Source organism: Schistocerca americana, chromosome 8, assembly GCF_021461395.2.
Source record: "Schistocerca americana isolate TAMUIC-IGC-003095 chromosome 8, iqSchAmer2.1, whole genome shotgun sequence".
NCBI classification, from domain to species: domain Eukaryota; kingdom Metazoa; phylum Arthropoda; class Insecta; order Orthoptera; family Acrididae; genus Schistocerca; species Schistocerca americana.
In genome coordinates, this window is record NC_060126.1 from 253,689,492 (window position 1) to 253,707,291 (window position 17,800).

At 36.5% G+C, this 17,800-nt stretch overlaps 1 protein-coding gene across 7 annotated transcripts in view; it reads right to left on the minus strand.

Moving 5' to 3' along the window:
- Positions 1–203: 203 nt before the first annotated feature.
- Positions 204–17,800, minus strand: part of LOC124544984 (flocculation protein FLO11) — an 81,723-nt gene continuing 64,126 nt past the window's right edge. For all 7 annotated transcript variants that reach the window (XM_047123736.1, XM_047123735.1, XM_047123734.1 and 4 more), the window contains exons 7-14: positions 15,198–15,492; positions 14,846–15,027; positions 14,627–14,742; positions 11,358–11,471; positions 9,786–10,048; positions 8,575–9,006; positions 6,555–6,942; positions 204–1,652 (exon numbers count right to left, since the gene is read on the minus strand). In XM_047123736.1, coding sequence (XP_046979692.1) covers positions 1,026–1,652; positions 6,555–6,942; positions 8,575–9,006; positions 9,786–10,048; positions 11,358–11,471; positions 14,627–14,742; positions 14,846–15,027; positions 15,198–15,492 — 2,417 coding nt within the window. In that variant the 3' untranslated portion in view covers positions 204–1,025. The remainder of the gene's footprint in view (positions 1,653–6,554; positions 6,943–8,574; positions 9,007–9,785; positions 10,049–11,357; positions 11,472–14,626; positions 14,743–14,845; positions 15,028–15,197; positions 15,493–17,800) is intronic.

Here is a 17,800-nt window from a genome sequence, read left to right on the forward strand (position 1 = left end):
ATTTCAGCCACATAATAAAAACAGCAAAACTGAGTGCGAAAAATGTGAAATTGTAGAGAAAAAGAGTGAAACTTCATAGATATTAGGGCTAATTATACACATCTTGTACAACTTAAAGGAAAACATCAGCTCATAGAGCAAAATGATATTAAAATATTTAGAAAATTTTATTTATATTTTGATTTATGAGATTTACTGTAAAACAGAATATGAAAATAGAACAAAGCAGTATAAAAGTTAATTCACTGTACACTAACTAGAGAATGATTTGTGTAATTCATTATTTGTGTCATTATATTTACATAACACAATGCAAAAGTCCCTTTCAGTTAATGTAGGAACATCTGCCATAAACAAAACAATAGTAATGCAACTATTAACAGCTAAGAAGTAAAATATCTTAGCCACAGCTTAACTAAATAAATATTACCTTCAGCAGTTGCACCAAGTACTATGGAATACTTGTGATACATAATATAAACTATACATAAATATTGCACTTTGGACAGACTTTCAAAACTTAGTGTAGTTGTTGATGGTATGGTTTCAGTCACTCCTCAGTTTTTAATTAAGTATCACATACATTTATATCTGTACAAAATTAATTACACCACTTTCCATTTTTCCACTTGTCCATATTGCTGTCTCAGCTATTCAAGTCCTTAAAAAAAATCCAGGCTGCCACTTATAAAATTGTTCACTAAATGAGATCAAGGCTTTCTTCAGCCAGCATAATCAATGCACAAAATATAAAGAGGAGTCATATATTACATGTAAAGACTGATGAAAAATGTAGTTATGAGCACCACCTATTTTTTTTCAATTTATTGTGAATGTATTGATATCAAGGTTACATGATACCACAACTCGGGCATGTCACACAAAACACCTGCACTGTTGAAGTGTAGCCATGAGAACACTCACTTCAAATACAGTCAATAAATAACATACTAGTAACACTAGTATACTCAAAGTACTGATTGAATGAACTGCCAATTATTGTGATGGGGATTGTTAAATTAACACTATAGTGATGGAGTAAAAGTCTGTCCACCAACCATATCCTGCTCACCAAATGCACCTGGGACATTTCTGCGCATTCCTCTCCATATAGGTCTCTGCTGATGTGGTTGCATTGGATTCCAGTGGCCTCCATCACCATCTTCCACAGGAAAAAATGGCATCCGCATACCTACAGCTAAGGCTGGATTGGGTGCAACAGGGAAACCTGGGGGCGCTACACCTAGCAAGCCTTGACGACCCGTATTCACTGCAGGTGTCCTTGGTAGCCGAGGATCCACATTGGCCATTGTTCCAACACCAGGCATTACCATGCCAACAGGTCCCACACCTAGATCACCCATATTTCCAAAAGGTGACTGTGATACACCAAGAGTATTTGGTTCAGGGGCAGATACAACTGTAGAACTTGAGACAGTAACTGCAGTGTGCGGGACTGTTGATTTGACACTTGCTGCATTTGAAGAAGCTGAAGTTGGAGTTGCCAAGCGTCTAGGATCTGTCCTAGGGGTGGTTGTTGTAGCTGTAGTAGTAGTAGTTGTTGTTGGACAGCTTGTGGAAGTCTTTGAAGAGGTAGTCACAGGGGGATCAGGTAACTTGAATATTTTGCGTAATCGTGGATCATTCTCTGCCTGTAAGAACACAATTCAATAAACACATCATCTTACAAATAAGGGTAAGTACATTTTATGTAAGCACATCTTCATATATGATAAACAGAATAATATAAACAAATTTTGGACAGAAATGACAATAAACTATATACCCTATAGATCAACTGTCTATCTTTAATCTAAAAGATTCTTTTATAATCATAACCACAAGAAAAGAAACATGCTGGTTGCAGAAGTGGATACTGCAAATGGATCTTTTAAAAAGGTGAAAGTATGAATTACAACTGTGCCTAGGATACATGAATATTTTTAAAAAAGCTTTTGGTTCAATTTGAAGTAAATGTATATTAACAACTCTTCTGAATCCATCAAACTACTGATTCTGTATCAGCAAAATTATTCTCTTCTGCCCCACAGAAAAATTTTCAAAACCCTAAACTGTGAAAATTAAGAAGGAATACATATTAATGGGACATAAGAGGACCACTTTCATTCTGCTGAGGCCATTGTAAGGCTTGCCTGCAGAGCAACAACTAACTGTAGAATTTAATTGGGAAAGTAAAGGTCAGAAAATCAATTATTAAGACTGAAGTAAATATACCCCAAACATTTCCAAAAGAAAATAGAGCAAATTAACAATGAAGTAACAGAAACACTTTCTCAATTTTTTTTGTATTTAGCACAGTTTACAGCAATTAATCAAAGCACAGGAAAATAAACAGAGTAAATATGGCTCGAGTGCTGAAATTAAACAGTATTTTTGAAACTAAGCTTCCAATATGCCTGAAGTGAAAGTTTATAAACAATTTAGACTAATGACAGGAACAAATGGAACTCCAATGCGAGAACATATCAAACCCTTTGAGTTGCTCAGTGAGCATTCATTATTTATTCATTCAGATTCTTGACATCTGCTATGTTTTCCTATTCACAGAGTAATGCCATTACTTTAAGTTGTATCATATCTGTAGAGTTGTGGAAACAATTGAATTAGGGAACAAACTAGAGTGGTAAATGAAGATACATCCATAATGCATATAAAGTGCAATGGGTGGGAGGTATAGCCAAAGAATGAGTGACACATGTACCAATGAAATTCTTTGTTGGATTATTAGAGGGGAAAAAAGACAAAAATGATGACTGAGTGGAATGTGGGTACAGAACAATGGAAAACATGAAACAGCAATATGGAAGCTATTGCTGAAGAACATAACACATGGAGAATTTTGGAGGGCCAATATTCAGCAATGGCTGATGATTATGGTAATTTATCCAGTTAAACTGATATATTTTTGGGGGAAAGCACACTTTACTGCCAATTAAAACAGAAAAATCATGGTTACAATCAGTTTTATTTTTTGTTCACAAGTTAATGTTTTTTATTAGAGAGTTTAAATAACAGCAATATAACAGTCAAATCTTGTACTTGCATCAAGAAAAAAAGGTTCTCAAGACAAATAATACAGCAGAGGTCACTGTTGGGGAAAAGATGACAGTGGGGCATACAATATGTTTTAGAAGAACTGGAGATATTTCTGCACAATAGTTTGCTCGAGATACAGTGAAGCTTTTACAGAGAAATGAGCATTAATAGAGATTTGTTTGGTATCCTAGAAGGCTAAGACATTCAGAAAGTTATGACAATTTAAAATGGGAGGTAATTAAGAATGCTCTCATGTATAGAGATCAGGAATATTAGAAAACCAGTAAACATTAAACCTGCTGATAGCATTCACCATAACAATTACAGTAATTCCACTCATTGGCTTTCCCACCTTACGTCCAAGCCGTCACCACAGACTACATTCAAGAAAGTACGTAGAGCCAAAAATAATACTGCCAGCATTATGATAGAGAGAGAGAGAGAGAGAGAGAGAGAGAGAGAGTGAGTGTGATTGTGTGTGTGTGTGTGTGTGTGTGTGTGTGTGTGTGTGTGTGTGAGAGAGAGAGAGAGAGAAGAGAGAAGAGAGAAGAGAGAGAGAGAGAGAGAGAGAGAGAGAGAGAGAGGCACCAAAAGAAACAATGATGACAGTAAAGTCAACCACACATCCATCATCTAGATGAAATACTTCAAGTATATGAGCATTGCAGTAAGAGACTGAAGAATGCAAGTCAGCTTTGGAAATTCTTCAAAACATTCACACACACACAAACACAGAAGAGAGGGTGCCAGGAGGTGCGGGGGCAGGAATACATAAAGAGAGAAAACTTAGAATTATAATAATATTAAACAGCAAGGTTGAACTATTATGCAACAAGAGGAAAACAGTTAACTTAAAAAACTGAAAAAAATCACCATGAAGATTTTGAAAAAGCAACACACAATATAGCTGTAAAGAAATAACAATAAAAGGAAAGGACGTATGATAACACACAGAAATGAGTGACAATTAAATGTACAAAACATTGAATCGAAGCAAATGAGCAAAACTATGTTAGACCTATACCCATTGCATGGTTACGTGAACCTTGCTTCTTGGCGCACAACAGCACAGAAAGACGGAGATAACTTGAATGTACATGTACCACATAATAAATAGAACATACAGTGGAACCTCACATAGCGAGCATAATTCAGTCCAGAATCTTATTCATAGGGTGAAACAATCATTAAGCAAAACAACTTATCCCACATAAATTAATGTAAAATACAATAATACACCCCATGCAGAAAATTACTAAGAACTTCATCTTATTCATGCCATTTATTCAAATAAAATTATACATACAGTATTATATGCTTTATTATTCATGATACATAACTAATTCTTTTTTACTTGGAAGCTAGCTATAGTCATTTGTTTCTGCTGACACTACAACACTTTGCAAAAAATGTGACATAGCATTATCGTCAAATATGTAGCACACGTAGCAACTGCTTTATTGGGGTAATGATTTTCAATGTATGATGCAACCGATTCCCATGCTTTCATTTCCCCTATTGAGCCAGAAGATTGCTGCTTTGCTGTTACTGCTTCCTACTCCTCCTCCTCACCCTAATCCTCCTCCTCCTCCTCCAAAGAAATCCTTGCCACAATTTCCTGCTGTGAAACACATTGCAACTCCACTCTTCAGTGGTCATTTATTGGCTTGATCTACCACGAGTTCATCAATATCATTGTTATCCACTTCTAGACTCATGCTCTTGGCCAAAGACACAATCTTGTTGACTACAGGCTCCACAGGTACTGACTCAAATGCCTCAGTCACTTTTGACAACGAACTCCGGTCAAAGCTTCTTCCAAGCAGAAGTGAGAGTTCTGTTCTCTTGAAAACCTCTTCCCATGCCTTTTTGATTATCTTGACGCAGGCAACGATGTTGAAGTGATACTTACGAAACTCTGAGTGTGAGATTGGTAGCTTCAGTTATCTCAAAGCAATGGTCAAAGAGTGCTTTACTTTAGAGCTTGTTAAAGTTAGAAATAATCTTCTGGTCCATAGGCTGGAGAACATAATCTTCTGGTCCACAGGCTGGAGTAACAGAGTGGTGTTGGGAGGCAGAAATTGGATCTCGATGAATTGAAATTTTTCCTCGAGGTGGTCTTGTGGACCTGTAGAATGGGCAGGAGCGTGGTCCATAAAAAGCAAGACATGGAATGGCAGATTCATCTCAAGCAAATATTTTTCACTGAAGGACCAAACACTTCATTGATCCAATCACAAAAAAGATCACATGTCCTCCAAGCCTTGTTGTTGGACCTCCATGGCATATTTAGCCTACTCTCTGGACTTTACACTTCTTGAAGATTCATGGAGTTCCTGAATGGTAAACAAGCAGCAGTTTAATTTTCAAACTGCCACTCACATTGGCACAGAATAGCAGTGCGAGACAGTCTTTCCTTGGCTTGTGATTGGGCAATGCATTCTTCTCTGCCATTTTTCCAGAATAGACCTGTCTCATCATAATTAAAAGCCTGTTGCAGCAGGTAGCCCTCAGAATCTACGAGCATGTTGAAGTTGCTGATGAAGTACTCTGCAGCCTTTTCATTGGGACTGGCTGCTTTGCCTTGCTTCACAATACTGTGCACGCCGGTTCTTTTCTTAAACTTCTCAAATCACCCATGGTTTCACTTAAACACTTTTTGGGCACTAATGATCCTGGTGTCTTCTTAACGAGGTCAGCAAAAATCATTTTCGCCTTCTCGCAAATGATGTTTTGGTTAATAGTGTCACCTTGTAACTGTTTTCATTTATCAACGTAAGGAGCAAACTTATGACACTGGCCAGAATACGAAACCATTCTTTACATACTCTTGTTACTCCCTTTGAGGCATCTATCTCCTTAATCTTGTCCTTGTTCTTGAGGGTAGTGCAAATGGTTGATGTAGACCGATTGTATGTGCATGGTAAATCAGCAACTCACACACCACATTTGCGTTTTTCAATGATTTTATGTTTCATTTCTAAGGTCTTTTCTTTCTCTCATGGTTGTCTTCCAGCAGCTTTATCTTCGGGGACATTTCTATGATGGTTATTACATTTGCACATAAAAAAAACACTGCATGAACACAAGTTTAGAAAAATGTGTGATCACAAGCTGTCCTAAGATGGTAGTGGAAACAGAGCTAAACCCAGACAGCAGTATGTACTAAAGACATTGTTCATATGCTGCTGCCGACAATGAAAGATGTTCATATTGTTGGAACATTTACCCCACCATGTGCGAATGGGGGTGACATTGTCATTACTCGTTATGCAAACAATCCTTCGTTGTGCAAAATATCGGTTGTTAAACAAGTATTTTTTTACAATTTGTTTTGCTCATTACGCAAATTGCGCATTATGGGAGGTGCTCGTTAAGCAATGTTCCACCGTATTTCTTTGCCAATCAATAAGATGTCACTTCTTTAAATGTATCTCTTTTAATGAACGATTTCTATAATGCATCACACTATTGAATTTGCAATGAATGTTCCTTACCTGTGGATCAGATGTACTCAGCTTCAGCCTCGTGTAATCAGGCCTTGGAATGGTGATTTCTACAACCTTGTATGGAATTGGAGGATGTGAAGTGAGAGAAGCATCAATTTCAGTAGCTGGTGTATGCATTGGTACTGGTTTAAAAGGCAACTCGAGGACACGGCGAAGATCGACATCTCCGCTAAGAGCAGCTGAAGGATCAGCTGAAATTCGTGGCCGCAGGTCAGTGTCACTGGACCCACCAAATCCTGTGATATGCCTAAAATCAGTATCTCCGACATGCCTCAGGTCCACATCTCCTGTTGTAGATGAGGATGCTGTTGTAGCTGCAGCAGTCATGCGAGGTAGGTTACGGAGATCCACGTCGCCTGGCGAAGTTATTGCATTGCTGCACACAAATGTAAATAATATGTTTCTATTAATTAAGATAAGTTACATGGTTATTGAAAATAATCATAAGGAATTTATCAAATGCCAAAGTATAGAATATAGACATAGCTACAAACTATTTAAAATTACAAGACACTCAACAGTAACAAACAATTTTTATCTTTTGCATCAGCAGTAAGTGATGGCTGCACTTCTATATTTTTCATGTTATTCTCTGTGAACGACTACTGTTTGGTGTATGTAGGTACATCTCAAGTAGCAAACAACCAAAACTGGTATAAAACAGTAACACTTAGATCTTTAGAGATGTGACTAGATAAGTAAAGGAGGGAACATTTGCAACAAATTAAAAATAAGTACCTTCTGCAGGCAGTGCACAGGCAACTGATCTATCTGAGCACATCCTCCCAACTTCCCATTAGTTCCTTGCCATATCTCCAAAACTATTCAGAGGTTTTCCAACTATACTGTTGTACTAGCATCTCTGGGATAACTTAAGCACTGGTGAATTTCACTTCGTCATTGCCTCAAAGACGTTACTGAAATTATGTATTTCTAATGCAGTATGTGCTACAATGAATGCCTACGAGAAACCAGAATTGTGTTTCAACTGAGGACTCAAGCCTTGATGCCTGTGAATATGCCTCTAAACAGATGAAATAACTCATTCCATTGAACAAAAGTATTTACAACTCATTCTGCTTAGGACATGATCTAAATTTCAGAGAAAATGGAAGTCCTACTACTCAGGATGTTACACCCATCCCCCTAACTAAGTAGTTCGAGGTGCTTCTCCCACTGACACCTAAAGTAAGTCAACGAGACTGATTTCACCTCTTGGGAAATGTGCTGAGTCCCATGTTAAGGGGGGCCAAACATAAAAGGGTAGGGTCTATTAATCATTGGCAATTCAAACATATGGCAAATAATGGTACCCCTTAGGGAAAGAGCAGCAAGGAATGGGAAGGAACACAATGTGCACTCAGTGTGTATGCATAGAGGCCTCATTCAACATGTTTTGAAAAAAGGCTATTTTGGCAGCAGTTGAGGAAACAAGAGGTAATGATTGTGGATCAGACACTTGAAGATAGATGCAAACTATCCCGAGAAAACCTACTTAGAAAGTTTCTAGAACCAACTTGAAGTGATAAATCTAGGAATATATGACAACCCCCTATGTATCTCTGCCATATGGATTGCAAAGACAAAATCAGAATAATTACAGCTTGCACATCTCCACAATCATTCTTCCCACAATCCATCTATGAGTAAAATGGGAAGAAGCCCTAATAACTGGTAAAATGGGGCACACACTCTGCCATGCACTTTACACTGGTTTGTAGAGTATATAAACGAAAATGCATATAATTTAAAATACTCAGCAAATACATATGTAACCATTCTATGAACTACACAAAAAATAAAACCAATAGTAAAACATTGCAATAGATAAGATTATTTTCTTTAATGCTATGCAGTCTGCACAGCTGATATTTTTGCAGTAGTAGGATGTTACCTTGTGCATTATTCATAATGGATAGTGGATATTTTCATCTGCATTCAGATATTAAACTACATCTTTTATACCCTACCATTTTATGTAATGTAATTCCCATAAGTCATATTATACCTGTAGATACTCGTAAAGCTCGTCCGCCGAGGTGGTGGACCAGACAAAATGCTTTTGCTGTGGCTGTCATCTCCACCTGGACTAGCTCCAACAGATGATGTGGATGCAGAAGCAGCTGCGGCAGCTGCCGCTGCTGCAGCCTTGCGAGGATCTGCACGAGCCGTTCGTGGGTCAGGTCGACGGGTGGGAGGAGCAGGTGCCTCAGATGGAGCAGAAGAACTTGTACTTGGGGACAAAAGACCTGGAGGCCCAGGCCCCACTGATGCTGCTGCAGTAACGGCTGAAATACCACTAGTTGAAGACACAGGTACGGCAGCTGCTGCTACTGCTGCCACTGCTGCTCTACTGCGAGGATCCCGGGAAACGCGAGGGTCTCGTATCACAGGACTGCCCTGTTGCTGAGGTGACTGTATTGGTGTCGAAATGGTTGTTCTAAAACAGCAGAAATAATGGAAATAAGACTTTTGATTCAAATCAATCACTAAGTACTATCATTAGTACATTCAAGACAACAGTTACATTTTGTATTTAACATACAGATCTTGAATGAAATTACTGCATACATATGAAGACAAAACAAAGTTGTGTAAGAAATTTCATCTAGTATTTTGTGTAATGGCAGCGAGTTGTCAAAAGTTACATTCTGTTGTACAATGAATGTTCACTATGTAAGACATAGCCCCTGCCACATTCTCAAAATTTGTCTTGCAGCATCTCATATCACAAGAGATTATTATTATCTGTCAGCAAACTCTCTTCTTTAAAAATGAAAAGGAAATTTATCTTCACAAGTAACAACTGCATAGACACTCCTGCAATTGCATCTTATGATTTCTGTAGTTTACTTTACACACATTTCTTCACTGTCATAATTTCATCCTTTCCTGTGCAACATTTGCCTTTTGATTCAACAACAGAATTACGTCCACTTGAACACTGCTTTAAGACATTACATTTTTCCGTGACATCGCAAGTGACTAGAGAAACAGTAATAAATTTGCTTTATAGTGTATGCGGAATGAGAAAATGGCAGAGGAAGGACACATGATGAGATGGGGAGTGTGACGAGGCAGTGAGTGAGTGAGTGAGTGTGTGTGTGTGTGTGAGAGAGAGAGAGAGAGAGAGAGAGAGAGAGAGAGAGAGAGAGAGAGAGAGAGAGAGAGAGAGAGAGCGCTTTCCTGTATCCTGTATTGTTAAACACATGGACGTACCTCTCAGGTGTCTGAGTCACCATAGCAACTGTTGATGTCTGTACAGCTATGCTGGTTGCAACTGGCACAACACCTTGGTTCCGTATTGTTGACAAAAGTTTTGTAACTGATTCTGAAATATTTATCTGTGACAAGTCTTTCAATGTTAATCCTGTCACAGTTGGGACAACTGGTGCTGAAGTCTGATCTACAGACTTTGGTGGGGTCATTTCTTTTCGTTCTTCTTCATCTTGTAGTATTTGTTGTTTAGGCAGCTGCGGCTCCTGTGAAAAATAAACAGAAAACTCAAATTTGATGCCCATATACAATCTTCTTTTGAAGTATGTATATAATTTACACTCTTATCATGCAAGTGAATTATAACAAAGTTCAAAATGCAGATAGCTACAATTTTACAGTATATGATGATTTCATTCTCTTATTATTACACTGTAACATATAGTGATTTCATTCTCTTATAATTACACTGGAGGAGAGTAACAAGTGAGGTTAAAACTTTAAGAATTCCTGCAAGCATGCCAGTAAAAGTTGAAAACAAACTGAAAAAGTTTTTCCTTGACAACTCCTATTCTGTAGAAGAATTTCTGTTGTTGTAATGTGTAACAGGTGGTGGGTAGCAATTTCTAACTCACATTTGTATATTTAGAAATAAAAATTAAGAAAAAATTATTAGTCTTATAAATGTTCAGCATGTAACCAAATTTGCAAATTATTTTGCGAAGTGAAAGTAAAATGACGCATTCCACATAATTATAATATATTGTGCAGAATGCTCCATGGAACATGAAACAACTAATTAATTAACTAACTACATAATAAGGAGTACACATGCAAGATGTGTTATAGCAGTGAAGAGTTTTCACTGTTTAACTTTATCTGACTATTTGTCATAAACACACATTTCAGGTGAGATTCTTCACACATATCCAAAAGCAGTATTGGTGGATACATAAATTAAGTGCTGGTTAGCACAAATGACTTTTCATTATAATTAGGAAGAGAACTAGAAGACTATGCAGACTGACTAAGCATAAAACCATGAAAGGTGAGGCTGTAGAGAGCGCTAATACCATTAGAGTATTTGTATGGAAGTGTCTAAAACACAAGTTGAAGTTAAGATCTCTGTTATCACACTCACTGTCAACTAGTATCTCTAACTTACAACACAGGCTCCAAACATACAATCCATACAGAGTGGAGGTCCTTACAACATACAATGTGAGCGCAGTTAACATCAGTGTACAGAGTAAAAGTGTTCCTCAAGTTGCCTCCAACATTCTGATCTGATAGTGCACATGCATTTCTGAACACAGCTGCCATTTCAAGAATATGTTGCAACTGGAAGCTCTTAAATTTCTGTGCTAATAGTAAATATTTATGTATGTAGTTTGTATATTAAACTACTATTATTTTCTGTGACTTGTTCAGGACTTTTCAATGTTCCTGTGTAACTGGTCCTAATTCCATACCTTTCCTCTTCATAACATGTATTGTAACTGTCTCTTGTTTACACAGATCCAGTATAACAAATTTGATGGGCTGGAAGAAAGATAAATACAAACAATAGCGTACCTGATTGGACAGCTTTTTCAGTAAGTCAGTCAAAGGTACATCCTCTTCATCACTCGAGTACCAGTTTTCATCTGCACAATTGTCATCATCATCCTCATTGTCCCCACTACGCTCCTAAAATTTAGCATTGGAATAAATAAACACCTCAAAATTTTACAGCATGAAATAGCAATACATATTCAAATGGGCTCCTTACAACAGCACTGTTAACTACTGAAATTATATAATTACTTTCTCATGAAACTCCACGCAATCCATTTACTTTACAATATCAACTATCTCACCTGGCAAAAACTATAATAATAACTTTATTTTTTTCCTCCTGTCATACTAGATTTTTTCAGTATACATTATTAAATTATCAGTAATGTTGTTGTAAGGCTTGTGATTCTAAGTTCCTTTGTTCAAGATGCAAGCAATTCAGTGGACATATAAATCTACTATTCTCATGACAATTTCCAAAGAGCATTTTTACTTCTGGTATGATAAATTACCCTGCCCTATTTTGACAGGCGTTTGTACTCAACTAAGTGTACGCTACAAATGGGCTTCAATGAGAAATTATGTTCTAAAATTTCCTTTTCAAATAAAGCATCTGAAACATTATGTAATTTAGAGTAAAAGATGTGGAGGTGTTTCTGTTGGGCGATAATTGGTATCAATTAAAAATAAATAAAACTGTACATCAAGTATAGAAGTTAACAGTCTAAAAGGTTAAATAATTATTTTGTTCAAGAAATGAAAAAGAAACACATAGTTGATAATGATGCTCCAGGTGTAATTCCAAATAAGACATATAAAGTCATTCCAGATATGGAAGAAAGGAAACACTCATGGAGATGATGGTGTTTCACTATAAATGACTAATGCTGGATGAAAAGTTATACAATAAGCACTTGAAAAATTATGAATAGATGTTTGTGAAATAAAGGCAATTTCCAAACTGGATCAATGCTATAATAATCCTCCTTTGCAACAAAGGGGAACACAAGACATAAAAAGCTATAGAACCACCAGACTTTCCATACTAAATATGATTACCAAAACCACACAGAAAGACCACTAGACTTTGATCAGGCAAAGGAACAGATTGGCTATGAATAAAGCACAATGGTTCATCTGCAAGTCATGAACAAAGTTGTAGAACAGAGTAATGGGTATCCAAAACCACTTTGTCTGGGACTCATACATTATCAAAATGCAATTTCAACTAACATTATGCCAATATCCTTTAGAAAGGAAAGAATATTGGGGTTTAAATATCCATTGATAACAACATCATTAGAGATGAAGCTCAGCTTAGGGAGGAACAGGAAGTAATTAGTCATGTCTGTTTCTAAGGAAACATCCCAGCATTTACCTTTAAGCAACTTACGACACCATGGAAATTGTGAATCTGGATGGCCAGATGAGGATTTGAACTGCTTTCTTTTACAGATTCAAGTATAGTGTCCTACCATTATACCACCTAGCTCAGTGCCCTTCAAAACAAAGCCTCAATTCTACATATGTTATAATGTTCTAAAGAATAAAAGTATCAATTCTTTATATTTCATCAAGATTCTGCTGAGACATTCAAAGCTGAAAGAGAAATCAGACAAAGTGATTCCATACAAAAAGCTATTTCAAGGGTTCCTAGTCAAAGTTTTCAGGTCCTTAAACTGGATACCCTGATAAGGAATACATGTTAATGGTTATCTGAACCCGTGTATTTTGTGGATGACAATTTATTGTTTGTCGCTAGCACAGATGAACTATAACCATGCTATGGGACCACATCAGTTTTTAATTTAGGCTTATAAATCAATTATAATAATACAAAACAATGTATAACCAACACATTCCATAGAAAATAAAAACCAATTAATAATGAAGTCATAGTATCAGTTCATAATTTTTTGTATTTAGGATAGCTGAAACAATAACTAGTGGCAAGGAAAAGACATTAAAAGAAGAGTAACAATGGCATAGAGTGCTTTTGATAAATTAAATAAGGTTTTTAAAACTAAGCTTTTGATGTCTCAAAATAAAGGAAGTTTATGAACAGTATGTAAACATACAGAAAAAATATATATGCACATAGCTGAAAACTGTAATCCATGGAGAAGTCAAAGGAGGTCTTTATCAAGCAGTGGACATTAAATGGCTGATGACTACAATCATGATAGTGGTGGTGGTGGTGGTGGTGGTGATGGTGGTGGTGGTGGTGGTGGTGGTTGCAGTTACTGGGATAAGTGGGAAACTGAAAAATGAATTTAGGGTGTATGTGTAGTCTTACTCACAGACTAAAATTCACTGAATGTTACATGAAATCCCCCTCCCCAAAGAATGGTCTACATTTTAGATAAAAAATGTAAATTCTGAGCATCTGTAATCTTTACAAAACATATTCATGAAGAATAACAAACACACTGTATTATCTGCTATGTTATCCTGCGATAATGACACATACATTTCCATGACACACAGTACTTGCTTGTCACAAGACAATATGCAGGAGACTAGCTTATAAGATGTGTGGCTTCTCATTGCTGTGAAATAATTGCATTTGTGTCATTTACGTGACTGATAGTTAATATGAAGGAGACAACCTCACAACAAATCACCAAACAATTGCATCTAGAAATGTCCAGCACTGTTAATGTCTGGCACAAAGTCAAAATCATCATTACAGTTTAATGATTCGCTGGACATATTCACAAGCCAAGCAGAAAATTGTAAATAAAAATACATGACCCACACCGCAAAACACATAGCAGATACCAGAATAAACTAATATTATTTGCTGCATATCGTAAAAACCACGATCATTAAAATATTATGCTAGTGTTGTTACGCCATCTGCCAATCTTACGGATTAATGTACACCCTTCTTAACATTTTACGTATGAAATAATGTTTCATTAGAGGTCCAATGCCACTTGACAAGCAAAGTTAGAGATGATCATGGTGACTTACAATTAGAGTGGCCAACTGTGAATTACTAGCACCTACAAAAATGTAATACGCAACTGAAAAATCTGATGACATAATTATATAAATCAAAGATGGATATAGTATATAATGTGGAAATATGTACTGAATCAATCTCACCCAGCTGCTGTGATGAAAGCACTCACATTTGTGGCACAGGCTCAAAGCATCCACTTAATATCTACCATAATTTATTATTATAAGCATATCGTGGTCTATTCTTTGTTCAGCACGGATTAGCATGGCTTCATAATTTATCTAACTGATATTGCGAACATCAATAGCTTCCTTCATACCTGACTGCTGTCTGCTTCTCTCTGTTGCTGCTGTATTCTCAAAAACAGTTCTCGCTGTTTCTTGGGAAGGTGGAGAGGAATATTGGCTCCATCGTTGCTTTCAGTGCCACTTTCACCTAGGAATGTTAATTCAGATTAGATGTTATGAGAGATCCTTAACTTCAAGACACTTTCTTTTCTCCAATCAATTATGTGAGCTACATAATTTAATAATTTTACCAGTCTCTGCCTGAGAATCTCGTGCATCATGTGCTGAGTCAATCTTCTGTGGTTTCTCATCTTGCGGCTCTGATTTAACAATACTTATTTCTTCAGAATTTGAAGATTTTTCATCTGTTGTAGTCATGCTGAAACTTTTACTTTTTACAGACTCGTCCAGTGATGCAGAGTCAGGAGAAAGCCTGTAAGAAAATTCCACTTAAATTATTATGTATGTAATTATTGACAATTTTCTTCATACAGCCTATCATTGATTGGAGGAAATAAATACAGAAAGATGCAGTATGTGCCTTCTTTTGAATCTGTAGCTTCAAATCAACATCATCTATGCAGAAATAAAATATTTACTCACTTTGGGCGTTTGTGATGACTTTCTCTTTTACTCTTGTGTTCTCTCTTCCTATGCTTATCATCTCCCTTTCGATGTTCTCCTTCATCAGAACTTAAAGTATCTTGATAGAAACGGAAAGTCGGCCTTTGTACATCATGTTGCACATCAGAGTCATTCTTTCTCTCTGGTGTTTTCTCGGCATTAAATTCTTTGCTATGCCCTGATGGCATTGAGTTATCAGAAACCCATCTATTTTCCTTGCTTCTAGAAGGCCTTGACTCCAGTTTTGAAGATGAAGTAGGTGAGTCTGTTCCATCTGTAACAGAGAAGTATGTGTTGCATACACTGTTTTTACTCCAATGAAGAATATTTAAATGTCTGGAATGAATTTTTTGTAAATTTAAGTGTTTATGCAAATAAATCACTTTCACCTAGTTACATGTAAACTGACTTGTCCAACATCTTATGCATAAGCTGTTTTTGTAGGAAATAGGACCAATGAAAATACAATATAACATGAATCACCATCACAAAAAGAAAAGACCACACAATGAAATAGTTAAATGTAAGAGAATGTCCTAGTAAGATTGCTGGCATGTAATATTGTGTGTCTTTTTCATATATGTATAGCTTCATAAGCATGACAGTATAAACACTGATAATTGTGTATGCAGTGTATTAGTGGTGGCTATGGCTAATGCAGTGTAAGCTATAATTATATAATAGTAGTTTTTGAGTAACAGAGTACATGAGTGTGTGTGAGCAATCCGGCTGACAAGACATAATCAAGGTGGACAACAAAAACTGTGGTAAAGAATGGTTACTAATTAAAGAACTGTGTTCAGTCTTTTCATAAGTAATATCTCTGATTTGCAAGCATGGAGAGGGTTCTACACTTACTTGGAGAGAAACTTAACACTGTTTAAGGTTAACAGAAAGAAAATTAGTCCTATGAACCAAGAAGATGCACAATATACCGAGTCATATGTTTTCCCAGCACCCGCCTTGCATTTTACTGCTACAGTTTGCCACTGGTGTTGCAGTCATGGCTTCTGCATACAATGGAGCAATAGTAGATTATTACCAGCTCAGCTGGAATGGTAAAGTGAAGACTCACTTCCATAAATGATTTTTCCTGTCTATTTGTGCAACTCTTATTGCTGTCACACAACAACATGCAGCACACACACAAAAAAACTAAGATGCAGTGATGTGTGCCTGTATGTTAAACACCTGTGTTAGACCTTTTTCTTAAACACAAGACCTAAAGTAATGTAGTAAATCATCCCTACATATTAAGAAGTGTCATTCTCAAATATATCTATGTCTCATTAAGTTAAGAAAGTTGTGGAGGCACTTACTGGGATCCTATCACCAAAAGAAAAACAAAATTAATGTGTCTGCCATACATTGTTCTAATATTGTTCTTGGGTGGCTCTTTATTCACACAAAATAGTCAGTGCCATAGAAAGGGGATCTCAGATTGATCCTATATTTCAAGATATGGTCATAATTAGTAGTAACTGCCAAAGTACAGATGGACTCCCCATTTGATTTGGTTTTATAGAGAGTAAACTACAGCACTGGCACATTACTTAGCTTGCATTTATCACGAATCTCTTGCTAAGCATAAAGTCACAAGCAACTGGGAGAAAAAAATAAAATAAAAAAAAATGTCATCTGTATGTAAGAAGTGTAAAAGAACAGACTACTATCCTTAACATCAATGTGCTGCAGAATTCCTAAACACATTCTCAGTTTGATTATAATAAATTTCCTTGAGATGGTAAAGCTTCTGTCTACAAAATAGCATGGACTTAGAAGGCATTGCTTATGTGAAACTCAGCTTGCACTTTTCTTGTACGATATCCCGTGAACCACGAATGAAGGGCAATAGGCAGATTCCGCACTCCTAGATTCCTGGAAAGCATTTGACATGGTGCAGTACTGCAGACTGTTAATGAAGGTATGAGTATATGGAATACGTTCCAGATGTTTAAGTTGCTTCAAGACTTTTATGTAATAAGAACCAGTACATTGTCCTTGTTGATGAGTGTTCATTAGAGACAAGGTTATTAAGAGTGGAGCAGGAAAATGTGGCTCTTAGTCTCTATTCATCTATTAAAAACGCCAGAAGATTCAAACCAACTGCAAAATCATTTAAACATTATATCTTCATGGTGCAAACAATGACAGTTGAGTTAAACAATAAAAGTTGTGAGGCCATCCAGATGAGTAATATGAGGAATAATAATGAAATAATAAGCAACCAGTTGCATAAAAAAATTTAATTTCATTATCAGTTTCAGGCACTTGAGTGCCCTTCTTCATAACTACCTATCAAAATATTTTCGAGAGTCAGCAATAAGATGCATACAGCAAAATGCCATGGTTACATGGTTCACAGTGTCTGTATAAACAAACAGATAAATATCCTTAACATCAAGATTCTGCAGAATTCTTGAGAATATTCCCAGTTCGAATATAATAAATTTCCTTCAGATGGTAAAGCTTCTGTCTACAAATCAGCATGGACTTTAAAGGCATTACTTACATGAAACTCAGCTTGCACTCTTCTCACGCAATATCCTGTGACCCACGAATTAAGTGCAACAGAATTTTAT